This window comes from Cinclus cinclus, chromosome 9 (assembly GCF_963662255.1).
Source record: "Cinclus cinclus chromosome 9, bCinCin1.1, whole genome shotgun sequence".
Taxonomy (NCBI): domain Eukaryota; kingdom Metazoa; phylum Chordata; class Aves; order Passeriformes; family Cinclidae; genus Cinclus; species Cinclus cinclus.
In genome coordinates, this window is record NC_085054.1 from 27412733 (window position 1) to 27433258 (window position 20526).

The window sequence follows — 20526 nt, forward strand, 5'->3', positions numbered from 1 at the left end:
GTTCCCTGGGGACAGGGATTTTGTAGGAAATGTGCCTGCTGTGCACAGGCAACCTCTGGAAGTTGATGTTCGTGCTGGAATTTGCATGGCAAAAAGCTGAATGTTGTTTTAAACAAGGCTGTGCTGGTGCTCTCCTGGTCCATCCTGGAGCTGGAAATCCCTGGAGGAAGAGAGATTTCAATGCCAGCAGATTTTAGGCTGGATTTTGGGGGAATTTTTACACCTCTGTAAATCCATGGAGCTAATCCTGACTACCCAGGGGAGTGTAAGGAGAGCCAGGAATTCCCTGCTTTTAGTGCTCAACCTGCTGCTGGATTTCCCAGGATCATTAAAAGTTGGATAAGACCTCCAGCCTGGAGGAGTTTGCATTTCCATGGGATCATCACCCCCACGAGGGTCCGGCCACCTTCCCACCCCTTTCCCAGGCCATTTGTACCCCTGGAAATGGCACCAAGCCCTTCCTTGCTCCAGTGACTGGGAGCGACCATCCTGAGCTCTCCACGGGTTTGGGGCTGTGGGGTTCTCACCAGCTGTGTCCCTGCAGGAGAAGCTGTGCCCGAGGAGGAGCAGATCAGTGCCAAGGACCAGAAGAACCTGGAGCCTTGTGACAACACCCCAATTATTGATAACATCACCCCCGTGGTCGCCAGCATCTCCACGGAGGAGAAGCAGAAATACGACGAGGAGATCTCCAGTCTCTACAGGCAGCTGGACGATAAGGTGGGAATGTTTGATTCCAGGTGGGAATGGGGAAAAAAATTCTCCCCGAGATTTGTGTATTTTTTTCTTCCCCCCCTCTATTCCTTGAGCACTGTGAGCTGGGAAATGTTGGAGAACTCCAAATATTGCATAAAAGCAGATGCTGTCAGCTCCCGTTCCCCTTTCTGTGTGCAGGCAGTGTTTGGGAGCGCTCTCCAGGAAATCAGAGCCAAGTTTTCCTTCCATTTGAAGTTCCCTTTTCTTCAGTGATTTGTGTAAAATCCCTCAGCAAACTGTAAAGAGTCTTGGAGTCACCAGGCAAAAAAAAAAAAAAAAAAAAAAAAAAAGTGACTGTCCTTAATAATTCCAGCTATTAGAATTTTAAGGAAAATACATCCCCACCCCCTTTTGTCTGTACAAACACAGCCCAAAGTGATGGCTCATTTATTTTAGTTTTTTATTTATTTATTTGCACAGCTTGAGGGACATCAGTGGCACTTAAAGCTCTCAGCAATTCCCTTCTCCAGCCATTAAGATGAAAAAAAAATAAGTGGGGATCTAAAAAAAAATAAAAAGGGCCCAGAAAAAGCCATTCACCACCGTGGATGAGAGCAGCAAAAAGGCTGCCTGGAAAAAGGGCAGCTCTCATCATGAATCAATACTCAATTTTAAAATTCAGTTGTAATTAGCAGGAAAATAGCAGGAAAAAAAAAAAAAAGCCCAGTGTGTCCTTGCCTGTTCATAATGAGGTTTGGCTGTTTGTGGACACAAAGGAATTGTGTTTAAACCTCAGTTTTGGCCTCCCTGCACAGCAGTGTTGGTGGCACTGAAAAGAGCAGTTTTCTGTAAGAAGTGACAGCTTTTCTCTGATTGCATCCCCAGGAGCAATCCCCACATTTTACATATGGATCAGGAAAAGGGGAAAAAAAAAATAAAAAATCCAGTCATTCTTTCCTCATCAAAAGTAGCAAAGCCCAGTAAATTATTCTGGAGGGAATTGGCAGTGGGTTTGGATTTTTCCCTAGAAAACATGGGAAGCATAATTTGGCACAGGACTGTAGGAAAGGAGGAGATATTTGATCCCAAAGCCAGAATCTCACCATTTATACCTGTGTTGACAGCTTTTACTGCAGAGCTCTGTGTATTTTTATTTATTTTATTTATGGTCTATTTGTGTATATTTATTTATGTATATTTATTTTTCTCTCCCCTCAAACACGCAGAAAATTTTGCTGTATTATTCCCCTTTCTTTTCTAGAAAGGGGAGATAAAAAGTGATCAAATGAGAGCTGTGAAAAGAAATTAAAAATCTCCACCCCTGTTTCATTGCAGGATGATGAAATCAACCAGCAGAGCCAGTTGGCTGAAAAATTAAAGCAGCAAATGTTGGATCAAGAGGAGGTAAGAAACTAAAAATAAATGAACCAACCTAAAAAAAACCCCTCTGTACATTTTACTCCTGAGCCCCTCGTTTGATGATTCTGTTCGTATAAACTGGCTAAAATTCAAGTGGAAAAGGTGTCAGCCAGGTTTAAACTGGGAATTTCATCATATTCTCATTGAGCCTTGATAAAATTTGAAATAACCATCCCTCCTGCTGGAAGTGATGCTGGAGGTCCGAGGTAGGAGTGGGGCCAGGATTTTTCACTCCAAATGTGATTTTTTTTACATGTCTGTGCCCATTCAGGTATCCAGGCACTACGGACTACAAGGAGCTAGAGATTTCCTGATATTAAATTACTAATTATCATTATTTTGGCAATTAGAGACTGCAGCCTGTGAGATGGGGGAGAAAACCTGATAATTGCTGCTGCCACAGATTTGCTGTAAAATTTCAGATTGCTCACTTCAAACATTTGGTTGCATGGTTTCTGTCCCTAAAATGAATGTTTATCACTCAGGTTTCACCTCCTCCCTCCGGGGACTTGTCCTGGCTGGGGGAATCTCCAGCTTTATTTTATTTTATTTTATTTTATTTTATTTTATTTTATTTTATTTTATTTTATTTTACTTTAAGATGAAGCTCCTCATTCTCTTGCCACAGCTTGATTTGATTGCCCTGCACTGCACAGTGCTGCCTGTGGCTACACCAACATAATAATAATAATAATAATAATAATAATAATAATAATAATAAACTTTATGCCTGCTCAGCCCATTATTTCCTGATGCTTTGAGTTTATTTGTGCCACCTTACTTCTCCCATCTTTTTTACATCCCTTTTCTCACCTGAGGCTGATTTTTCCCTCTCAGTTGGTTTTAGGGGGATGTGCATTTCTCCAGTTTGGGGGCAGCTCACACAATTATTCCTCACCCTCCCTGGAAGGTCAATCAGGTTTTCAGTGACCATTTCCCCCTCTTTTTTTGGCACATTCCTTGTCCAGCTCTGCTAAATTACAAAATCTCTGCAGCTGATGTTGTTCAGAGCCCTTTTCTACCTCAGCTCCTGCCTTTGAGGGAGAAGGTGATATTTAATAAAATATTCAAGGTGTTTTTTTCCCCCCACATCAGCTGGAGATGCCATGAGCTCACTGATCCACCAGCAGCTCCCCTCTAATTAACCAGTCCTTGTTTCTGCTTGATTAAGGCAGCAGGTTAATTATAAACCTGCTGCAGATTTTGGAGGGGTTTTGGTATCTTTTCACCTCTGCCTGCTGCCTAAGGTGGGTTTTTTGGGGGGTTCTGAATATTCCATGCCCAGTGGAATCCACATCCATGAAGTGCTGCAGCCTTGGGCCTTTTCCATCTGTTTACAGCTTCTCTTTATGATTTTTATTTATTTTTTGGTGGTTTTTGAAAACCTTGCTCCATTTTTTTTTTTTTCCACCCAGTGTCAGCCAGAATCTCCTTGTTCATGCTGTAGGTGATGCACACCACTTCTTGAAGTTCACACAGAAAATTCCTGAAGTAAACGTAAACAACAGTTCCATCTGTGTTTAGCAGGAAGATTATTTGAAGTTGTTTTGTTGTTTAAATATTTTCATGCCATCTGGCTCTGGCAATCCAATGGCTTTTTCCATAATGTGAGTGCAGTTCTGAGGCTGCAGCTTTAGCAGGGAGAGAAATTTCCCTTTCATCTGAATCCTCTCTGTGCCACTCTGGGCACGTGCCAGAGCTGCCTGCTTGGTTTCCTGTTTTCCACCAGCACTCTGAGCCAGAATAATAATAATAATAATAATAATAATAATAATAATAATAATAATAATAAAAAAAGCTGTTTCTTCTGGGACATTCTGCTTTTTGGGTGGTTTTCCTGGAGAGGGGTGGGGGGGTCTCAGCTGCTTGGTGGGCAGATCAGGAGAAATTCACCCTAAACACCTCAGCAGGGAAGGTTTTATTTTGCTGTCTGCAATATCATACCACCCCATAATCCATATTTCTTGGGAAGGAGTGAATTCTGTGTATGAATGTCCCAGCTTTGCTGTCAGGATGAGCATGAGGCCCTCTCACATCTCCTGCACTGGTTTTTTCTGCTGTAATTTGATGTTTTTATGCCGTGTCAAGCCCTGATTTTGTTACTATTCTTGAAAGTGCAGTATTAGCAGTAAATGTTAGGTGTCACTTTTATTTATTTTCACATCATCCTGGCAGTGCAAGGCTGCTGGTGGGGCTGGGGTTGTGCTGAGGACACCACAGCTGAATTTTCAAGCTGAATTTTCACTGAGCATTGGTTCAAGGGTGAGGGACAGGACTGAGCCAGCAATGTCTCACAATCACTGAAACCTCAGCAGCATGCAAAGAATAAATTTAATAAGTTTTCCAGCTTGGAAGCACTCACTAGGGAGTGTGTCTGAAGTCAGTATTTTCTTCTGAGATTAATATTTTCCCTCAGCAAACAGGAGCAGCTAATCTGTCCTCAGCATCATCCTTCAGATGATAACTGAGAATAATCATCTTAGCTTTGCTTATCAAAATATTTCTGTAAAGCCACGAGGTCTTTGAGGCTTTCTCAGAGCCTTTTTCCCTCAGCTCAGTTCAAAGCCCTGAGCCTCTGGTGAAACATTTTACTTTGTGGGATTTTTTTTTGGTCTGAGCTGCAGCACCAGATTGAGGGCAGAAAAATGTCTTTGGAGCTCTGATACTGTTTAAAATCAGTTTCTCTGCCTCAGTCTTGGGTCAGAGTAGGATTTGGTGAAGATTTTTCTTGTTGCTGAAGTTCAGAGCTTTTTTTTTTTTTTTTTTTGTGCTTCCTCCAGATGCATTTATGCTGGAACTGGTGCTGTTTTCAGGATTTCTCCCCTCCTGCACACGCCATTTGTGCTCATCCTTTCCCCCCCCCCCCCCCCCCATCTTTGCCTGCTTTTCTCCTTTTCAACATTATCTTTGGAAGGAGTTTTTGGGTCCCTTTAATGATGCTGTGATGTTTCTTCCCAGCTTTTGGCCTCCACGAGGAGGGATTATGAGAAGATCCAGGAGGAGCTGACCCGACTGCAGATCGAGAATGAGGCAGCCAAGGATGAAGTGAAGGAGGTGCTGCAAGCCCTGGAAGAGCTGGCTGTCAATTATGACCAGAAATCCCAGGAAGTGGAGGATAAAACCAGGACTAACGAGCAGCTGGCAGATGAGCTGGCACAGAAAAGTGTAAGAGCAACTTGTTCATCCTCCCTGCTCCCTGAACGTTCCCAAAGGGCTTCCCAAAAAACTGCTGGTGTCACCCTCTCCTCCCTGTCTTAATTAAACAACGAAATTAAGGTAATTTGGAAGCTGCTCTGTAGTTGGTGGCAGATTGTGGCTCTTGCAGCAAGGAACTCGATGTGACAAGTGGCCATCCCGTGTTTTGGATATTTAAAATCTGTATTTTGCCAAGAAAGCTGTGAAAATCTGCCTCGTGCAAATGGCAGCATTTTGTGGTTTTTCTGGACTCTGTGCTGCGGGGCTGGGATTTTACAGGGAGCCAGGGGATCTCAGGGAAGGAATCAGGGAAAAAAAAATTAATCGGCTTTTTCAGCTGATGTGTCCTGATCTTAAGGGAAAAATGGGATCTGAGGAAAATCAAGATTGGTTTAGTAGCTTAAAGCTTCCTTTTCCCTTAATTCTTTTCATCAACTTAAGGAGCTGTTGTTAACAGATCTGTTTCATTAAAGACTTTGTTATCTCCCGCAGTAAAACAGATTACCACAAAATGCATTGGAAAAAATTGAATTTCCTATCCCTCTCTACCTATTTCTCTGTGATTAACCTCCTCTGATGTATTATGCAAATCAGATTCTTAGCGGATTTGCTACATTTAATGGATCTGAAGTAGCCTTTGGTGGCAAGTGAGTTGTGAGAGTGGATTATGCCAAGGTGGAGCTGGATGTGTCACTGCACTGTGCCAGCAGGCATGAGGAGAATACCCCGTGGAAACCGCCCAGCCTGCAGAGGGGAGGGTAATTCTTGTTTTTAAACCTTTCCAGAGTGCCCTGACAGCGACCCAGAGGGAGCTGGGCCAGCTGCAGGAGCTCAGCAACCACCAGAAGAAGAGAGCCACAGAAATCCTGAACCTGCTGCTGAAGGATCTGGGGGAGATCGGGGGAATCATCGGCACCAACGACGTGAAAACCGTGCGTGGGCTTTGTGCTTTGTGCTTTGCCAGCTCCTCCTGCAGGAAAAACACTCCAGAAAACCAGGGAATCCCTGAGGGCTTTTGGAAGGGATTTGAGGCTCTGCTGGTTCCAAATCCCCTGTCAGGGACAGGGACACTTCCCATTGTCCCAGGGTGGTCTGGAGCATTTCCAGGGATCCAGGGGCAGCCACAGCTTCTCTGGGAATTCCAGCCCACCTTCCCAGCTGGGAATTCCCAGTTCCCAACATCCCATCCAGATCTCCCCTTTCCCAGTGTGAAGCCATTCCCTTCGTCCCGTCCCTCCATCCCTTGTTCCAGTCCCTCTCCAGCTCTCCTGGAGCCCCTTTAGACCCTATAAAGGGCTCTGAGCTCTCCCAGGATTCTCTGGAAATTCCATCCCAGCTTCTCCCCACCCTCCCAGTCAGGAATTCCCAATATCCCAACATCCCACCCATCCCTGCCCTCTGGCAGTGGGAGCCATTCCCTGTGTCCTGTCCCTCCATGCCTTGTCCCCAGTCCCTCTCCAGCTCTCCTGGAGCCCCTTCAGGCCCTGCCAGGGGCTCTGAGCTCTCCCTGGATCCTTCCCTTCTCCAGGAGAACATTCCCAGCTCTCCCAGCCCTGGGAGCATCAGTAGATGTGGAGTGTGTGGATCCAGCAGTGCTTCTCCCAGGATTTTCTGTGTAAATCCTGGCTGAGCACACTGCAGAGCTCTTGGTGTGCTTGGGAGAGGCTCCGTGCCTGGGCTCACAGTTCCCAGTTATTCCCAGCTGAGTTTTTGGGGCCAGAGCCCATCTGGGAGCCACTGAACTGATTAATGGGGGGTCTGAATTCCCCCCAAAACAACACACACCTAGCCCAGCTCCTTCCTTAGCTGGCATGGCTCAGAATTCCCAGAATATAAAAAATTCTGGCTTCTGAGGGGGCCAATTTTTGATCTGAAGTTTGTTGCAAATTTTGGCCAGCCCTGCTTTGAGGTTTTTGTGTGGCTCTTGGTTTGGGGATAAAGTAGAGGAGGTGGTGCTCACTTTGTCCCGTTTGTAGAACAACAAAATGCTGATTTCAGAGAAAATATTTGTATGGTCATTGCTTTCCATGGCCAGGAAAATCTCCTTGGTGGTGTTAATGCCGCCTCTGTCTGTTTAAAACCACATGAGAAACAGCAGTGGTTAAAACTGGCAAAGTTGGTTTTTGAGATGTATGAAAACTCCTTGCAGTACATTTCTTATTACTTTTAGTTCAGTTTTTGTTGATGTCCTGCCAAGGCTCTCTCGGGTCAGCAGGAGCTCCAGCCTGTCCTGCTGCAGAGGACACAATCCCTGCGGTGCTGCAGATTCCAGCCTTCCGAGGTGTCACAGCAGCCTCTGGTGGCCACAGGAGCAGGGACTGGGAGAGGAAATCTTTGCAAATGGAGGCAGAGGCGGTTTGGTAGAAGTTTTTATAGGATCTGGGATGTCAGCACTTCAGGGGACAGCTGTCAGTGGGAATGAGGCCGCTCTGAGGAGCATTCAGGAGAATAATTTCAAATTTGCTGGCAATTAGCATCTTCTGCACGGGTGTCTAATCTCAGAGCAGACTGAAAATTTTGGAAGCACTCTCATTTTTCAGGATTTTCGGTTGAAGAAGCAGCACGTGTTCCCCTTCCCCTTGGGAAAAAAGGGGAAGCAGACGAAGTTGAGCTGTGAGAACTTGCACAGCTCCTCAGTGGAATATCAGAGCTGGAAGGGATCCACAGGATCATGGATCCAGCTCCTGGCCCTGCACAGGCACCCCAAAATCCCACCCTGGGCATCCCTGGGAGTGATGTCCAAATGCTCCTGGAGCTCTGGCAGCCTTGGGACTGTCACCATTCCCTGGCGAGCCTGGGCAGTGCCCAGCACCCTCTGGGGGGAAGAACTTTTCCCTGATATCCAGCCTAATACCTGGATATGATCTCCCTGCATGATATCCCTTCACACAAATGTGAAGTGTCCAAGATAAATAAAATACACAAGATAAAAAGACAAATCAAAAGTTCTGAAGGAAGATGTCTCTTTAATATAATTAGTGCTCTTTGCTTGGTGAAAAGATCCCAATTCCAATATCCCAACATCCCATCCAGATCTTCCCTTTCCCAGTGTGAAGCCATTCCCTGTGTCCTGTCCCTCCATGCCTTGTCCCCAGTCCCTCTCCAGCTCTCCTGGAGCCCCTTCAGGCCCTGCCAGGGGCTCTGAGCTCTCCCTGGATCCTTCCCTTCTCCAGGAGAACATTCCCAGCTCTCCCAGCCCTGGGAGCATCAGTAGATGTGGAGTGTGTGGATCCAGCAGTGCTTCTCCCAGGATTTTCTGTGTAAATCCTGGCTGAGCACACTGCAGAGCTCTTGGTGTGCCTGGGAGAGGCTCCGTGCCTGGGCTCACAGTTCCCAGTTATTCCCAGCTGAGTTTTTGGGGCCAGAGCCCATCTGGGAGCCACTGAACTGATTAATGGGGGGTCTGAATTCCCCCCAGAACAACACACACCTAGCTCAGCTCCTTCCTTAGCTGGCATGGCTCAGAATTCCCAGAATATAAAAATTCTGGCTTCTGAGGGGGCCAATTTTTGATCTGAAGTTTGTTGCAAATACGAGTTTTAACTTTTCAGAAATAATTAACCCCCTTCTCCAAAGTCTCTTTCTGAAATGACCCCTGGCCCTGTAAAACCATCCCAGACCCCAGCCCAAGCCTCCAGGCTGGTTCCCAGAGCCAGGAGGAGCTCTGAGCGCCGCGGCTGAGGGCAGCTGGCCATCCCTGTGTGCTCAGTTGGCAGATGTGAACGGGGTGATCGAGGAGGAGTTCACCATGGCCAGGCTCTACATCAGCAAGATGAAATCCGAGGTGAAGTCGCTGGTGAACCGGAGCAAGCAGCTGGAGAGTGCCCAGATGGATTCCAACAGGAAGATGAACGCCAGCGAGAGGGAGCTCGCGGCGTGCCAGCTCCTCATCTCCCAGGTGGGACCTCTTTGGTAGCATTCCCAACCTCCTTCCTTCCCCACGGGATCCGTGTGCCAGCACTGAGAAATGGGCCTCGTGGAGCACAGCAGTGTTGTCTCTTGAGTGTTTTCCTCCCCCCTTCAGTGTTTTCCAGCCCATCCTGAGGTTGTCGTCCTGAGCTCGGGCGAGGTCACGTCCTGCTGTAGGTCTCAAAGTGTGTTTGGTGGAATAGCACTGAAATTCCTCCCTGGAGGTGTTTCCTCAGCAGGAATTGGTTGATCTCGAAGGTCTTTCCCATGCTGGTTCATTCTGTGATTCTGTAATTTGTATCTTGGATTACTTTAAAAGATCGCTGACCGTGTTTTTCACGAGCCAAACCTTTGGGGAGCTCCCTGGATCTGTGGCTGTGCTGCTGAGGAAACGAGGCAGCAAGCCACTAAACACCATGGAAAATTTCCTGGGATAGAAATCCAGGGGGTAGGAGGGGTTTGGGGGGGGAGTGATGGCTGTGGAGAGGGGCTGAGAGCTCTGACACCTGCATGGAAACAACACAGGAAGGGAAAGGCATCATCCAATTTCCTCCATTTCATTCCCTAGCAGTTATCCTAAGCAAACCTGGAGCAGGGAGAGCCCCTTTTCCTTCAGCAGGGTGCCTTTGTTAAGTTCTGCTCCACCTTTTTAATTAAGATGCAACAATCCAGAAAGCATTTTATTCCTATTTGAGGATAAAAATTCTTTTAATTCCGTTTTGGGTGTTTTCACTGGAAACTTTGCTGGTTTCCACTTACCCATGAGCCCTTCTAATTCAGAAGGTTGTTGGCAAGAGCCAAACCATCAGGATGGCTGTGGAGAGTTCATCTGAGCTTCTGCAGCGTGGAGATCCCAAAGCCACCTCAGGGCTGGGGATAAAAAGCTGCTGCTGTTGGTTTAAAACCAAACCAGGAGCTTTCAGGGATGTTTTGGGGTTAATGAATTCCAAACTGGGCTACTGAGTGTGACCTGTGAAAACACAGCCTGCTCTGATCTCTGAGCTCCCGCCCAAACATTTCTCTGTGAGTTCTCCCAGCCATCACTTCTGGATGTGGGAATTCTGTTGTCCCCCCTTTACGTGGGACAGTTTTCCCCTGAATTCCTGCTGCTCCTTGTCTTCAAAGCACGAGGCGAAGATCAAATCCCTGACAGACTACATGCAGAACATGGAGCAGAAGAGGAGGCAGCTGGAGGAATCCCAGGATTCTCTCAACGAGGAGCTGGCCAAGTTACGTGCTCAAGGTACGACTTTGGGTTTTGTGCTCATCGTTTCTGTCTTAGAAAACTCAGCGTTGTGTTTTAAAGGTGTGAAAAATTATAAATACACCCCTCCCCTCCCCCATGGATCCTTTAGCAAACAGCACCAATCAGTCTTGCTAAATATTCTGTGAAATTCTGGCAGAAGGATTTATCTGAATTTCAGCTGTCCCTCTGCCCCGTCCCAAACAAAGCTGCCTCCCTTTGTTGTGCACGAGTTGTGTCTTTCCCAGCTGACTTCATTTTAAGGATTTTTTCGGTTTTCCCCTTCCAGTTTAATGTGGAAAATTGTGTAGGTGTCAAAAGAAGTTGTAGTTTTGCTAAGATCCTGGGTTGTATAAATTTGCAGCTTTAAAGTCATTCTGGATTTCCACACGAGGGATTTTCCCTCTCTGAGGGACCAGCAGTTGGGGACAAGACTTTAGAATTTTTTAAAATTTGTTTTTATCATCTCCTGCATCGTTAGAACAGAAACTTTATTCCATCTCTGGGAATAAATTACATTTATTTTTTAAATTAAAAAAAAATAAAATTAAAACTGTCTCCACCTTTAAACAGAAAAAATGCACGAAGTCAGCTTCAAGGACAAGGAGAAGGAGCACCTGACACGACTCCAGGATGCAGAGGAGATGAAGGTACTTTGGCACAGTGGAAATTTTGAGGGAATTTCTTGGTGAGATTGTTCATTGGGGTGGAATTTTGTTTTCCTCTTCACATGGCCAAAAATTACACTGATTCACCGCTGTGCTGCACGAATTTTTTGCTGCTGGAGCTCCACTGAAAATCAATTTGCTCAGTAGTGAATGAGGCTGCTGGGATAAATATCATTTAGGTTCTTATAAATTTGATTTTAAAAGAGGCTACTTCCCCAAAGTTTGGCTGGAATTCTGATTATCTCCTGGAAACAAGAAGAAAATATATAAACCCGTTTTCTGGTATTTTTCCTTTGGAATGCCAAGAAATGTTTGCAATAATGAGTTGTTCTGATGGGATTGCAAATTGCAGACAAGGAAAAATACAATTTTACAAGGATGGTGATAGAGGTTTGCCAGCTGCAGAACTTTTCCCTCCATTAGAAAAATGTTAAGTGATTAAAGCAGTTGTAGAGTTGTTAAGTGTTTAAAGCAGTTGTGATTACAGCTCCAAGGGAAAAAAAAGCAAATCTCTTGTTAGCAATCTAAAGAGAGAAATTGAGTTTTTCCTGCTGCTCAAGGCATATTTACTCCTAGAATTTCAATTTAAATAACAATTTCAGTAGCAGGGCTATGGATAAACAATTCTCAGAGGTTTGGGTTTTATTTCTGCCATGGGTACAGAACAATTGTCAGAGGTTTGGGTTTTACTTCTGTCACGGGTAGAGCTGTACAGGCATAAACAATTCTCAGAGGTTTGGGTTTTATTTCTGTAGAGCTCTACAAGTATTTCCTGGGTGGATAAACAGGGGACTGGTGTAAAATCAGTGTAATTTGTGGCCAAGCCTTTGGTTTTTATGTGGTAAAGGAGTCCAAATTGTTGTACAACTGTTGCTGAAAGCAGAATGAAACGCCTGGATGAGCAGGCACAGAGTTTTGTGACTCCAGAAGGAAATGCCAGGCAGATTCCTGGATGGATTTGGCAGCTTCCCCTCAAATCCAGAGGCTGGGGAAGAGGGAGCCGTGTCCCCCTGGGTTGTTCTGAGTCCTGGCCTGGTGTTTGCAGAAGGCTCTGGAGCAGCAGATGGAGAGTCACAGGGAAGCCCACCAGAAGCAGCTGTCCAGGCTGAGGGATGAAATCGAAGAGAAGCAGAAAATCATCGATGAAATCAGGGAGTGAGTTCGCCCTCTCCACCCCTTCCTCTGTCCTGGGATTGGTTTTGGTAGATTTAAATTGATGTTTCTCTGTAAGTTCTGTCCTTACACGCAGCAGCCGAGCCTGTAATTATTTTGCAGGGTGGATTACAGTGCCTGATTCTTTATTGGGGAGTTTTAATAAGGCCAATAAAATTATAGAGGTTAAAAAGAAAAAAAAAAAAGCAAAGGGTAATGTTGCACCTGCAGGTCAGTAGGTGAGAGAAGCTTGGAGGAGAGCAGGTTTTAAAGGATCGTGGAATCATCTGGGTTGGAAAATGCCTTTAAGTCATGGAGTTCAGGCAGCACCAAACCACATCTCCAGGAAGGTTTGGAGATTGTCACAGAGCAGTCCTGCCCCAAACCTTCTGAGAGCCTGGGTGACGCCTGCAGCTCCCATTCTCACACATTTTGATGTTTTTTATCTCACACACCAATGTGACTCTGTTTTGTTTCGCTCCTGTATTCTTTTTCTAAAATGTAGGAATTCCTTTATCATATTTATTGTGTGGCCAAAGATTAATTGTAGGGAAGTGAGGAAGCAAGGCACAAAGATGCCCACAACAATTTGTGTCCTCCTTCAAGGCAAACAAAGCAAGGCACTGAATTTAGCTCTCCAATACTTTAAAATAAAGCCCTTCAGATACTTTATCCTTCATTTCTTCCAGAATTTTTCAGTAGAGAGTTACAGCTTTACTTTTTCCCCACCCAATCTCATTTTGTTTGTGGTGATCTACCTTCCCTCCCTCCTGGGCTTCAGGCTGAGCTGTGCTGACTTTTCCTTTCACATTTCCAGCATGAACCAGAAGCTGCAGCTGGAACAGGAGAAGCTGAGTGCTGATTATGATAAATTAAAAATCGAGGACCAGGAAAGAGAAATGAAACTGGAGAAGCTCATGTAAGTGCAATTTCCTCACTTGGTGTCCCTGAACCTCTTCATGTGTCCATGGAAAATGTGCCAGGGAGAGGGATTTGTGTTGGAATATTCACACTGAAGGCAACGTTTCAGTAACAAAGCCAGCAGGAGCTGGCTAATAATTATAATAAAACAATATTTAAAAAAAAATTACCAATTACTCTCTATTTTTATGCCACAGGCTTTACAATAGTGGCTTTGATAATTGCCAGAAGGAGTTTATTAGAGCTCTGATTTTGTAAAATATCCCAGCAAGTGTTGAATCTCTCATTCCTTTATACACAGCAAAACAAGCATGAAAGAAGCTGGGAATTTTTGGTGGGGTTGTGTTGGTTTTTTGGGGGGGGTTTTGAAACAGATGTCAGAGTAAAAGCATTTCCTGGAAATGAGAGAGAAAAAATCCCATGTGTGGAAACAAAGATGGAGGTGGTGACTGAGCCCCGCCATGTGGTAAAATTGGATATTTGGGGCAGTCAGAAGTTTAATTAGAGATGTGTAATTAGCTGCCCCCTGCAGATGTGCTGCTCAGGTGGATGCTGGCTGATTCTGCTCTCTTTGTTATGACTGATTTGTGTTCCGTGTTGTGATCTTTCCAGACTCCTTAATGATAAAAGAGAACAAGCAAGAGAAGACCTTAAAGGACTGGAGGAAACAGTGGTAGGCCTTAATTACACTTTATTCAGTCCCCCCCCCCCCCCACTATCTGTACACCCTGGTGATATATATTTTAATTTTTGAGTGAACAGCTTCAAACTACTTAAACTAAAATTCAGAAAGGTTGTTTATTTACCAGTTTTGGAGGAACTGTTCTCTTTAGTGTGGTTTTGGGGTTGGATGGGGTTTATTTTGTGGCATTCAGTTTGGGCCAATGTGATTCCCAGAGAGAGAATCCAGAGTTCTTTTCTTCTGTTACCAACTCAGATCCAACGAGAACTTTCACACCAGAGCGTCTACTATGTCCTACTAATTTGTGCTTTTCTAAAAATTACTGTTTTGTTATTTTTATTCCAGGCAAGGGAGCTTCAGACTCTTCACAATCTGCGCAAACTGTTTGTCCAGGATCTTACCACCCGTGTTAAAAAAGTAAAACTCTGCTCTTTAAAACCCAAATCTTCTCCTTTTTTTGCACTATTCTTGTGATTTGCTGGAAGCCTTTAATGCACGCAGTTACAAAATGGGATAATGTCTTTTTTAGTAGCAGTGAGAATCAAGATTAAAACTGTTGAGATGTTTATCAGCTTTTATTTGGTCCTAATTTGATTAGGAAGATGTTGTTGGTGGAGGGAAATGAACTTATCCAGTCCATTTGCTATCATTCCATTTATTATTCATTATCATCCCATTTTGTAGCAGTTCAGCTACAGCATTCTCAAAGATGATGAAATTATTAAGGAATTATTCAGTATTACTTGAATTTACTTCAGAAATTATTTAGTATTAGTTGATTTTCCTATTTAGGATTCCCCCATAAATGTTCAGTAAAACTAGCTTGTGGGATTTTTTTTATCTGTTGGAGGGTTTTTTTTTTTGTTTTGTTTTGTTTTTTCTTTGTTTGTTTGTTTTTGTGTAAAGGGAAATGTGATTCCTAAATACCAAACAAAGAGTTAAAATAGTTTCCCTTAAATTTGGGGCTCTGTAAGACTTGTGTGCCTTCGGGGAGCTCAGATTTGCCACAGAGCTGAGCTCCCCCTGGACTTTGAGCCTGGCTTTGCTGAGTGCTGCAGTTCTGTGTGCAGAGTGTTGAACTGGACAGTGATGATGGAGGTGGAAGCGCTGCGCAGAAACAGAAAATTTCCTTTCTTGAGAACAACCTGGAACAACTTACAAAGGTTCACAAACAGGTAAAAGCTCATTTGCCTCCTTTTTCCTCCCTTTTTCCTCCCTTTTTCCTCCCTTTTTCCTCCCTTTTTCCTCCCTTTTTCCTCCCTTTTTCCTCCCTTTTTCCTCCCTTTTCCTCCCTTTCTTCCTCCCTTTTTCCTCCCTTTTTCCCTCCCCTTTTCCTCCCTTTCTTCCTCCCTTTTTCCTCCCTTTTTCCTCCCTTTTTCCCTCCCCTTTTCCTCCCTTCTTCCTCCCTTCTTCCTCCCTTCTTCCTCCCTTCTTCCTCCCTTCTTCCTCCCTTTTTTCCTCCCCTTTTCCTCCCCTTTTCCTCCCTTTTTCCTCCCTTTTCCCTCCCTTTTTCCCTCCCTTTTTTCCTCCCTTTCTTCCTCCCTTTCTTCCTCCCTTTCTTCCTCCCTTTCTTCCTCCCTTTCTTCCTCCCTTTTTTCCTCCCTTTTCCTCCTTTTTTCCTTCCTTTTCCTCCCCTTTTTCCTCCCGTTTTTCCTCCCCTTTTTCCTCCCCTTTTTTCTCCCCTTTTTCCTCCCCTTTTTCCTCCCCTTTTTCCTCCTTTTTTTCCTCCCATTTTCCTCCCTTTTCCTCCTTTTTCCTCCTATTTTCCTCCTTTTTCCTTATTTTTCCTCCTTTTTCCTCCTTTCCCCTCCCTTTCCCCTCTCTTCCCCCCCTTTTCCTCCTTTTTCCTCCCTTTTCCTTCCCTTCCCCCCCTTTTCCTCCTTTTTCCTCATTTTCCCTCCCTTTTCCCTCCTTCCCTCCCTCCAACAAAAAATACATTTTTCTAATATTTACAAGGGTAATTTTCGAAGGTAACCTGTGCTCCATGAGGAAAAGGTACCCAGTGAACCCCTTGGCATGAGGAGTTAGAGCTGCTCCTCCCACTCCCTGTACTTCTAGGAACATGGTAAATTAGGATTTTTTTTTTTTTTTGTGAAAATACATCTGTTTTGGCACTAGGAAATAGATTTAAAAATAGCTGTTTTCTGGATGGATTGTGCATCCTCAATTTGACTCCTGGCCTGAAACTGCTCAGAGGCACCTTGGAGGTGATTGGAGAGGATTGATCCAGCAGAGTTTTCCATGAAAACAATGGAAATGGGGTTTTCTCTGCAGCCTCCCTGGGCTGCTGAGGTTGATAATTTCTGGGCTTGTCCATTTTTTGTGTCTTCCTTCCTTCATGGAATTCCAGTTTCATACAATCCCAGATCTGGAATTAAATCCCATCCAGTCCCATCCAGTTCTTCCATGGGCAGGGACACCTCCCACTGTCCCAGGCTGCTCCAAGCCCCAATGTCCAACCTGGCCTGGGACACTTCCAGGGATCCAGGGGCAGCCACAGCTTCTCTGGGCACCCTGTGCCAGGACCTCCCACCCTCACAGGGAAGAATTTCTCCCAAAAATCTCCTCTCCCAGTCTGCTGGAGCTTTGTCCCACTGTTCAGGCACACAACGCAAACCACAAAAGCTGTTTTGATTTCTTTTTAGAGCAGTGATATAACACTGTGCACTGCACTCTCCTGAGGCTGCATTAGTGACCCCCACTCCCAGATTTGCTTTATTTATTCCCGTGGAAGTGCCAAAAGAGCAGGAAGTGCTGGACTGTGACAAGTGTCCGCTAAGGTTTGGGATTTTGAGATTCCCAGGGAACAGATGGTTTAAAGACCTACTTTCTAAATTTGGAAACTGGGACATGTTCAGAGTGGTTTTTCTTTTACCATTTTGCCTTTTTTCCCCCCCCACTTGTTTCATGCATCTGCTGGGTTTCAAATGTGGATTTTTATAGCTCTCATTAGCGCGTATTTTACTCAAAATCGACTTGGAATCCACGTCTTGTAGGAAGCTTAGAGGGAAAAGTGACATTGCACTTGACACCATCCTGCTTGGATTTTATATCATAAGTATTTCACACCACAAAGGTTCAGCACTTGCAGAAGAAGCACATTGTGACTTTTTTTTTTATTTTATCTTGTTTGTGTTTTTCTCCAGCACTAAGCCTGGCCCAGCAGGTGTAAAATGCTCTGATTGTTAAACAACCTGTGAATGTCAGGACATGCTGTTGCTTTGCTGTATTATTAATGTGGTTGTTAATCCACTTTTTGCTCCAGGAAAGAAAGAGTCACTCCTTTGGAGCAGATTTCTGTTGACTTCCAGCAGTGGTGTAATCTGTTCAGTAGAAATTGTCCTGGATTTTCTGCCTGTTTGAGTCAGTTTTGTGTTTATTATAAATCAATCCTCTCTGCTGCATGGGAAGTCAGATGTGATTTGTTTAATTGATAAACCTCGCTCAGGTTTATATTAAATTGAGGAAGTGCATGAATTCAAAGTTGCATATAATCATTATATTTGTAGTTACAGGCCTAAAAGTGATTTCTTAGTGAAGTTTTCCCGTGTGGCTGAGTAGAGAACACACAGGTGAACACACCAGAACCACTGGAGGTGATAAACTTGGGGTGATCCCTGGTGCTGTCTGTAAGATATATTCCAACATTATTATTTAAAATAATGAGGTGATCAAAGATTTGCAAAATCCTGTAGATTTCTGTGTTCTGAGGAAATGTAGAGTTTCTGCTGCAGTTTTTGAAGTGTAGAGAAGCAAATCTAGCTGTCAGGTGCTGGACAGTGGCAGGGTTTGTGCTGGAGTCCCCATCTCTCAGGATCAGCTCTGTGGAGTCTTGTTGAACTAAATAAACTCTATTTTTCTTTGATCTCTCTGTACAATTTAAATGAATATCACTCCTCAGACAGACAAGTGAATTTTGTGAGTGAAACTGAGCTTGGCACAGGGTGGGATTTTTGGGGTGTCCTCTGTGGGGTAAAGAGCTGGACTTGATCCTTGTGGGTCCATTCCAGCTCAGGACATTCTACATTTCTCTTGAACCTAGGATTTCTACATTAATTTCTGGAAGAAATCAGTTTAATTTTAGTACATGGAGACACATGGAGAACATGGTGGTGTTTCCTTGTGAGGCGACTTTTCCTGCCATTTGTAGGAAGAGAGATTTTTTTCCACTTTCCTTTCACCTCATGTGTCCATTCCAGCTCAGGACATTCGAAATTTCTCATTGAACTAAGGATTTTACATTCATTTTTGGAAGAAACCTGTTTAATTTTAGTATGTGACATATGTAGAGCACGGCGGCGTTTCCTCCCTCCTTGTGAGGGGAATGTTACCCCATTTCTCTGAGGAGATTTTGGCCACTTTCTTTTGGTCTTGTACGTCCATTCCAGTTCAGGGCATTCTACATTTCTTTTTAAACTAGGAATTTTACATTAATTTCTGGAATAAACCTATTAAACCTTAGTACACGAGGCATGGAGAGCAACCGGTGGCGCTTCCTCTCTCCTTGCGAGGGGACTCTTCCCGCCATTTCTCCAAGGAGATTTCTCCTGCCATTTCTCTGAGATTTTTCCCCGCCATTTCTCTGAGATTTCTCCTGCCTTTTCCCTGAGATTTTCCCCGCCATTTTTCTGAGGAGATTTTTCCCCACCATTTCTCTGAGGAGATTTCTCCCACCTTTTCCCTGAGGAGATTTCTCCCACCTTTTCCCTGAGGAGATTTTTTCCTGCCATTTCTCTGAGGAGATTTTCCACGCCTTTTCCCTGAGATTTCCCCCCGCCATTTCTCTGAGATTTCCCCCCGCCATTACTCTGAGATTTTTCCCCGCCATTTTTCTGAGGAGATTTTCCCCCGCCATTTCCCTGAGCAGATTTTTTCCACCCCTTTCTTTTGACCCCCTTTCATTTTGAACCTCTTTTCCCCGCAGCTGGTACGTGATAATGCAGATCTTCGTTGCGAGCTTCCTAAGCTGGAGAAACGCCTTCGAGCTACGGCAGAGAGAGTCAAGGCCCTGGAGAGTGCACTGAAGGAGGCCAAGGAGAACGCCATGCGCGACCGCAAGCGCTACCAGCAGGAGGTGGATCGCATTAAGGAGGCCGTGAGAGCCAAAAACATGGCCCGGAGAGCACACTCTGCCCAAATTGGTGAGGACATGGAGCTAAAAGGGGCTCCCCACGTGCTTCAGGCTCGGGCTGGTAGCTGGGGGTTGAGTGGATGGAGTAAAATGCAGGGGCTGCTTCTCCTCTGCTGCACAGGAATCTTCAAAGGCCTTGCTTTTTTTTTTTTTTTTAATGGAATCTGCCCCACCTCGGGTTGAAAGAGGCTGTGCTGTTCCACTGGGTGAATAAAGGGCGTAATGGGTCTTGTGTGTCCTTCTAGTGACCTGAAAACTTGTCTTCTTAAATTAGTCGCTCACTTTCTTCCTCCTCCTCCCCCCATGCTCTCTCTCTCTGCTTTTATTCTTTCCTTGCCTTCCTGAACCTTGTCCCTTTCTCTTTTCCCCCCCCGATTACTCTTCTATGTGATTTAATTCCAAAAAAATCTTCCTTCGTAATTCAGATATTGATATATCTCTGAGGCACAACGTAATGTGTGCACACTACAGGGGAATGGGGCAATTCTTAGAATGATTTGTTGGAATTGCTAAAGGAGAATGGTTTAGGTGGGCATGACAATATTGGGGTATTAAATCCTGAGGGAGAATCACACAGCACAAAGTGTCACCTCCTGAATGCTTCCTCTTGTAGAGGGCCATCCAAGTTTTGTCTTGGCATCTTCTGGAATGGTGTAAATGGGACATAAAAAACCCAAGTGGTTTCCCTCTGTGGTCAGATAGTCCAGAATCTTTGCAGATCCAATGCATGGGAATGTGGAAGAGGTCTTCCAGCAGGAAAATGGATCTGCCACCAGGAAAAAAGGATCTGTCACCAGGACAAGGGGTGTATTTGTTGTTGGCCAAGGCAGGGAATGCTGTGTTCTAGGTTACAAACTACGCTGCCAAGCACAGCTCTGAGCTGGGAAACAACGGGGCTTCCCTTGGAGGAGAAGGGAAGGTGGAAAGCTAAACTGGGAGAGCTAAAACATCTTTTGTTTGCTCCCTCCTTCCCCTCTGCAGCCAAGCCCATCCGCCCTGGTCACTACCCAGCGTCTTCTCCGACGGCCGTCCACGCCATCCGGGGGGGAGGGATGTCCAACTCCAGCTACTACCACAACACCAAATAAACGACAGGTAAGGCCAGAGGAACTCACTCACCTCTTCTCCCACTGATCACTCAGTTCCCTCACTTTTCATCTTGCTTTTAGGAGACCCACAGTAATTTATTTTTTTTTCTATTTTTAGTGGTTGTTCGCTGATAATTATGATAATCGTTAATTGAGTGCCTGTTAAGAGGCTTTGCCAGCTGCTGAGGAGAGGTTTTATTTTAATGACTTAGCACTTAATAGTTTTTAAAAAGCTGCTCTTTGGTATATCTGGACCAAAATTCACACATGGAGTGCAAGAAACTCACGTAGTAAAATTACAGTTCCAGAGGTTCCTTCTGCCAGCGTCATCTTCTGCTTTCTGTACCATGGATGTGTTTCCATGTTGGGATATTCCAGCCTGGGATAGGGGTAGAGCAGCTGTCAGTGGCAGCAAGACACAT

The 20526-nt window shown here is 44.9% G+C and overlaps 1 protein-coding gene across 3 annotated transcripts in view; it reads left to right on the forward strand.

The window, feature by feature from the left end:
• KIF5C (kinesin family member 5C) overlaps window positions 1-20104 on the forward strand; it is a 58997-nt gene extending 38893 nt beyond the window's left edge. For 2 of the 3 annotated variants that reach the window (XM_062498387.1, XM_062498389.1), the window contains 14 exons: window positions 545-720; window positions 2032-2100; window positions 5074-5280; window positions 6096-6242; window positions 9020-9208; window positions 10345-10462; window positions 11036-11112; window positions 12176-12285; window positions 13100-13201; window positions 13816-13876; window positions 14231-14302; window positions 14956-15060; window positions 18810-19026; window positions 19998-20104. In XM_062498387.1, the coding sequence (XP_062354371.1) occupies window positions 545-720; window positions 2032-2100; window positions 5074-5280; window positions 6096-6242; window positions 9020-9208; window positions 10345-10462; window positions 11036-11112; window positions 12176-12285; window positions 13100-13201; window positions 13816-13876; window positions 14231-14302; window positions 14956-15060; window positions 18810-19026; window positions 19998-20104 (1757 nt within the window). Of the gene's footprint in view, window positions 1-544; window positions 721-2031; window positions 2101-5073; window positions 5281-6095; window positions 6247-9019; window positions 9209-10344; window positions 10463-11035; window positions 11113-12175; window positions 12286-13099; window positions 13202-13815; window positions 13877-14230; window positions 14303-14955; window positions 15061-18809; window positions 19027-19997 lie in introns of all 3 variants that reach the window. The other variant, XM_062498388.1, reaches the window with a different exon arrangement.
• Window positions 20105-20526: the final 422 nt, after the last annotated feature.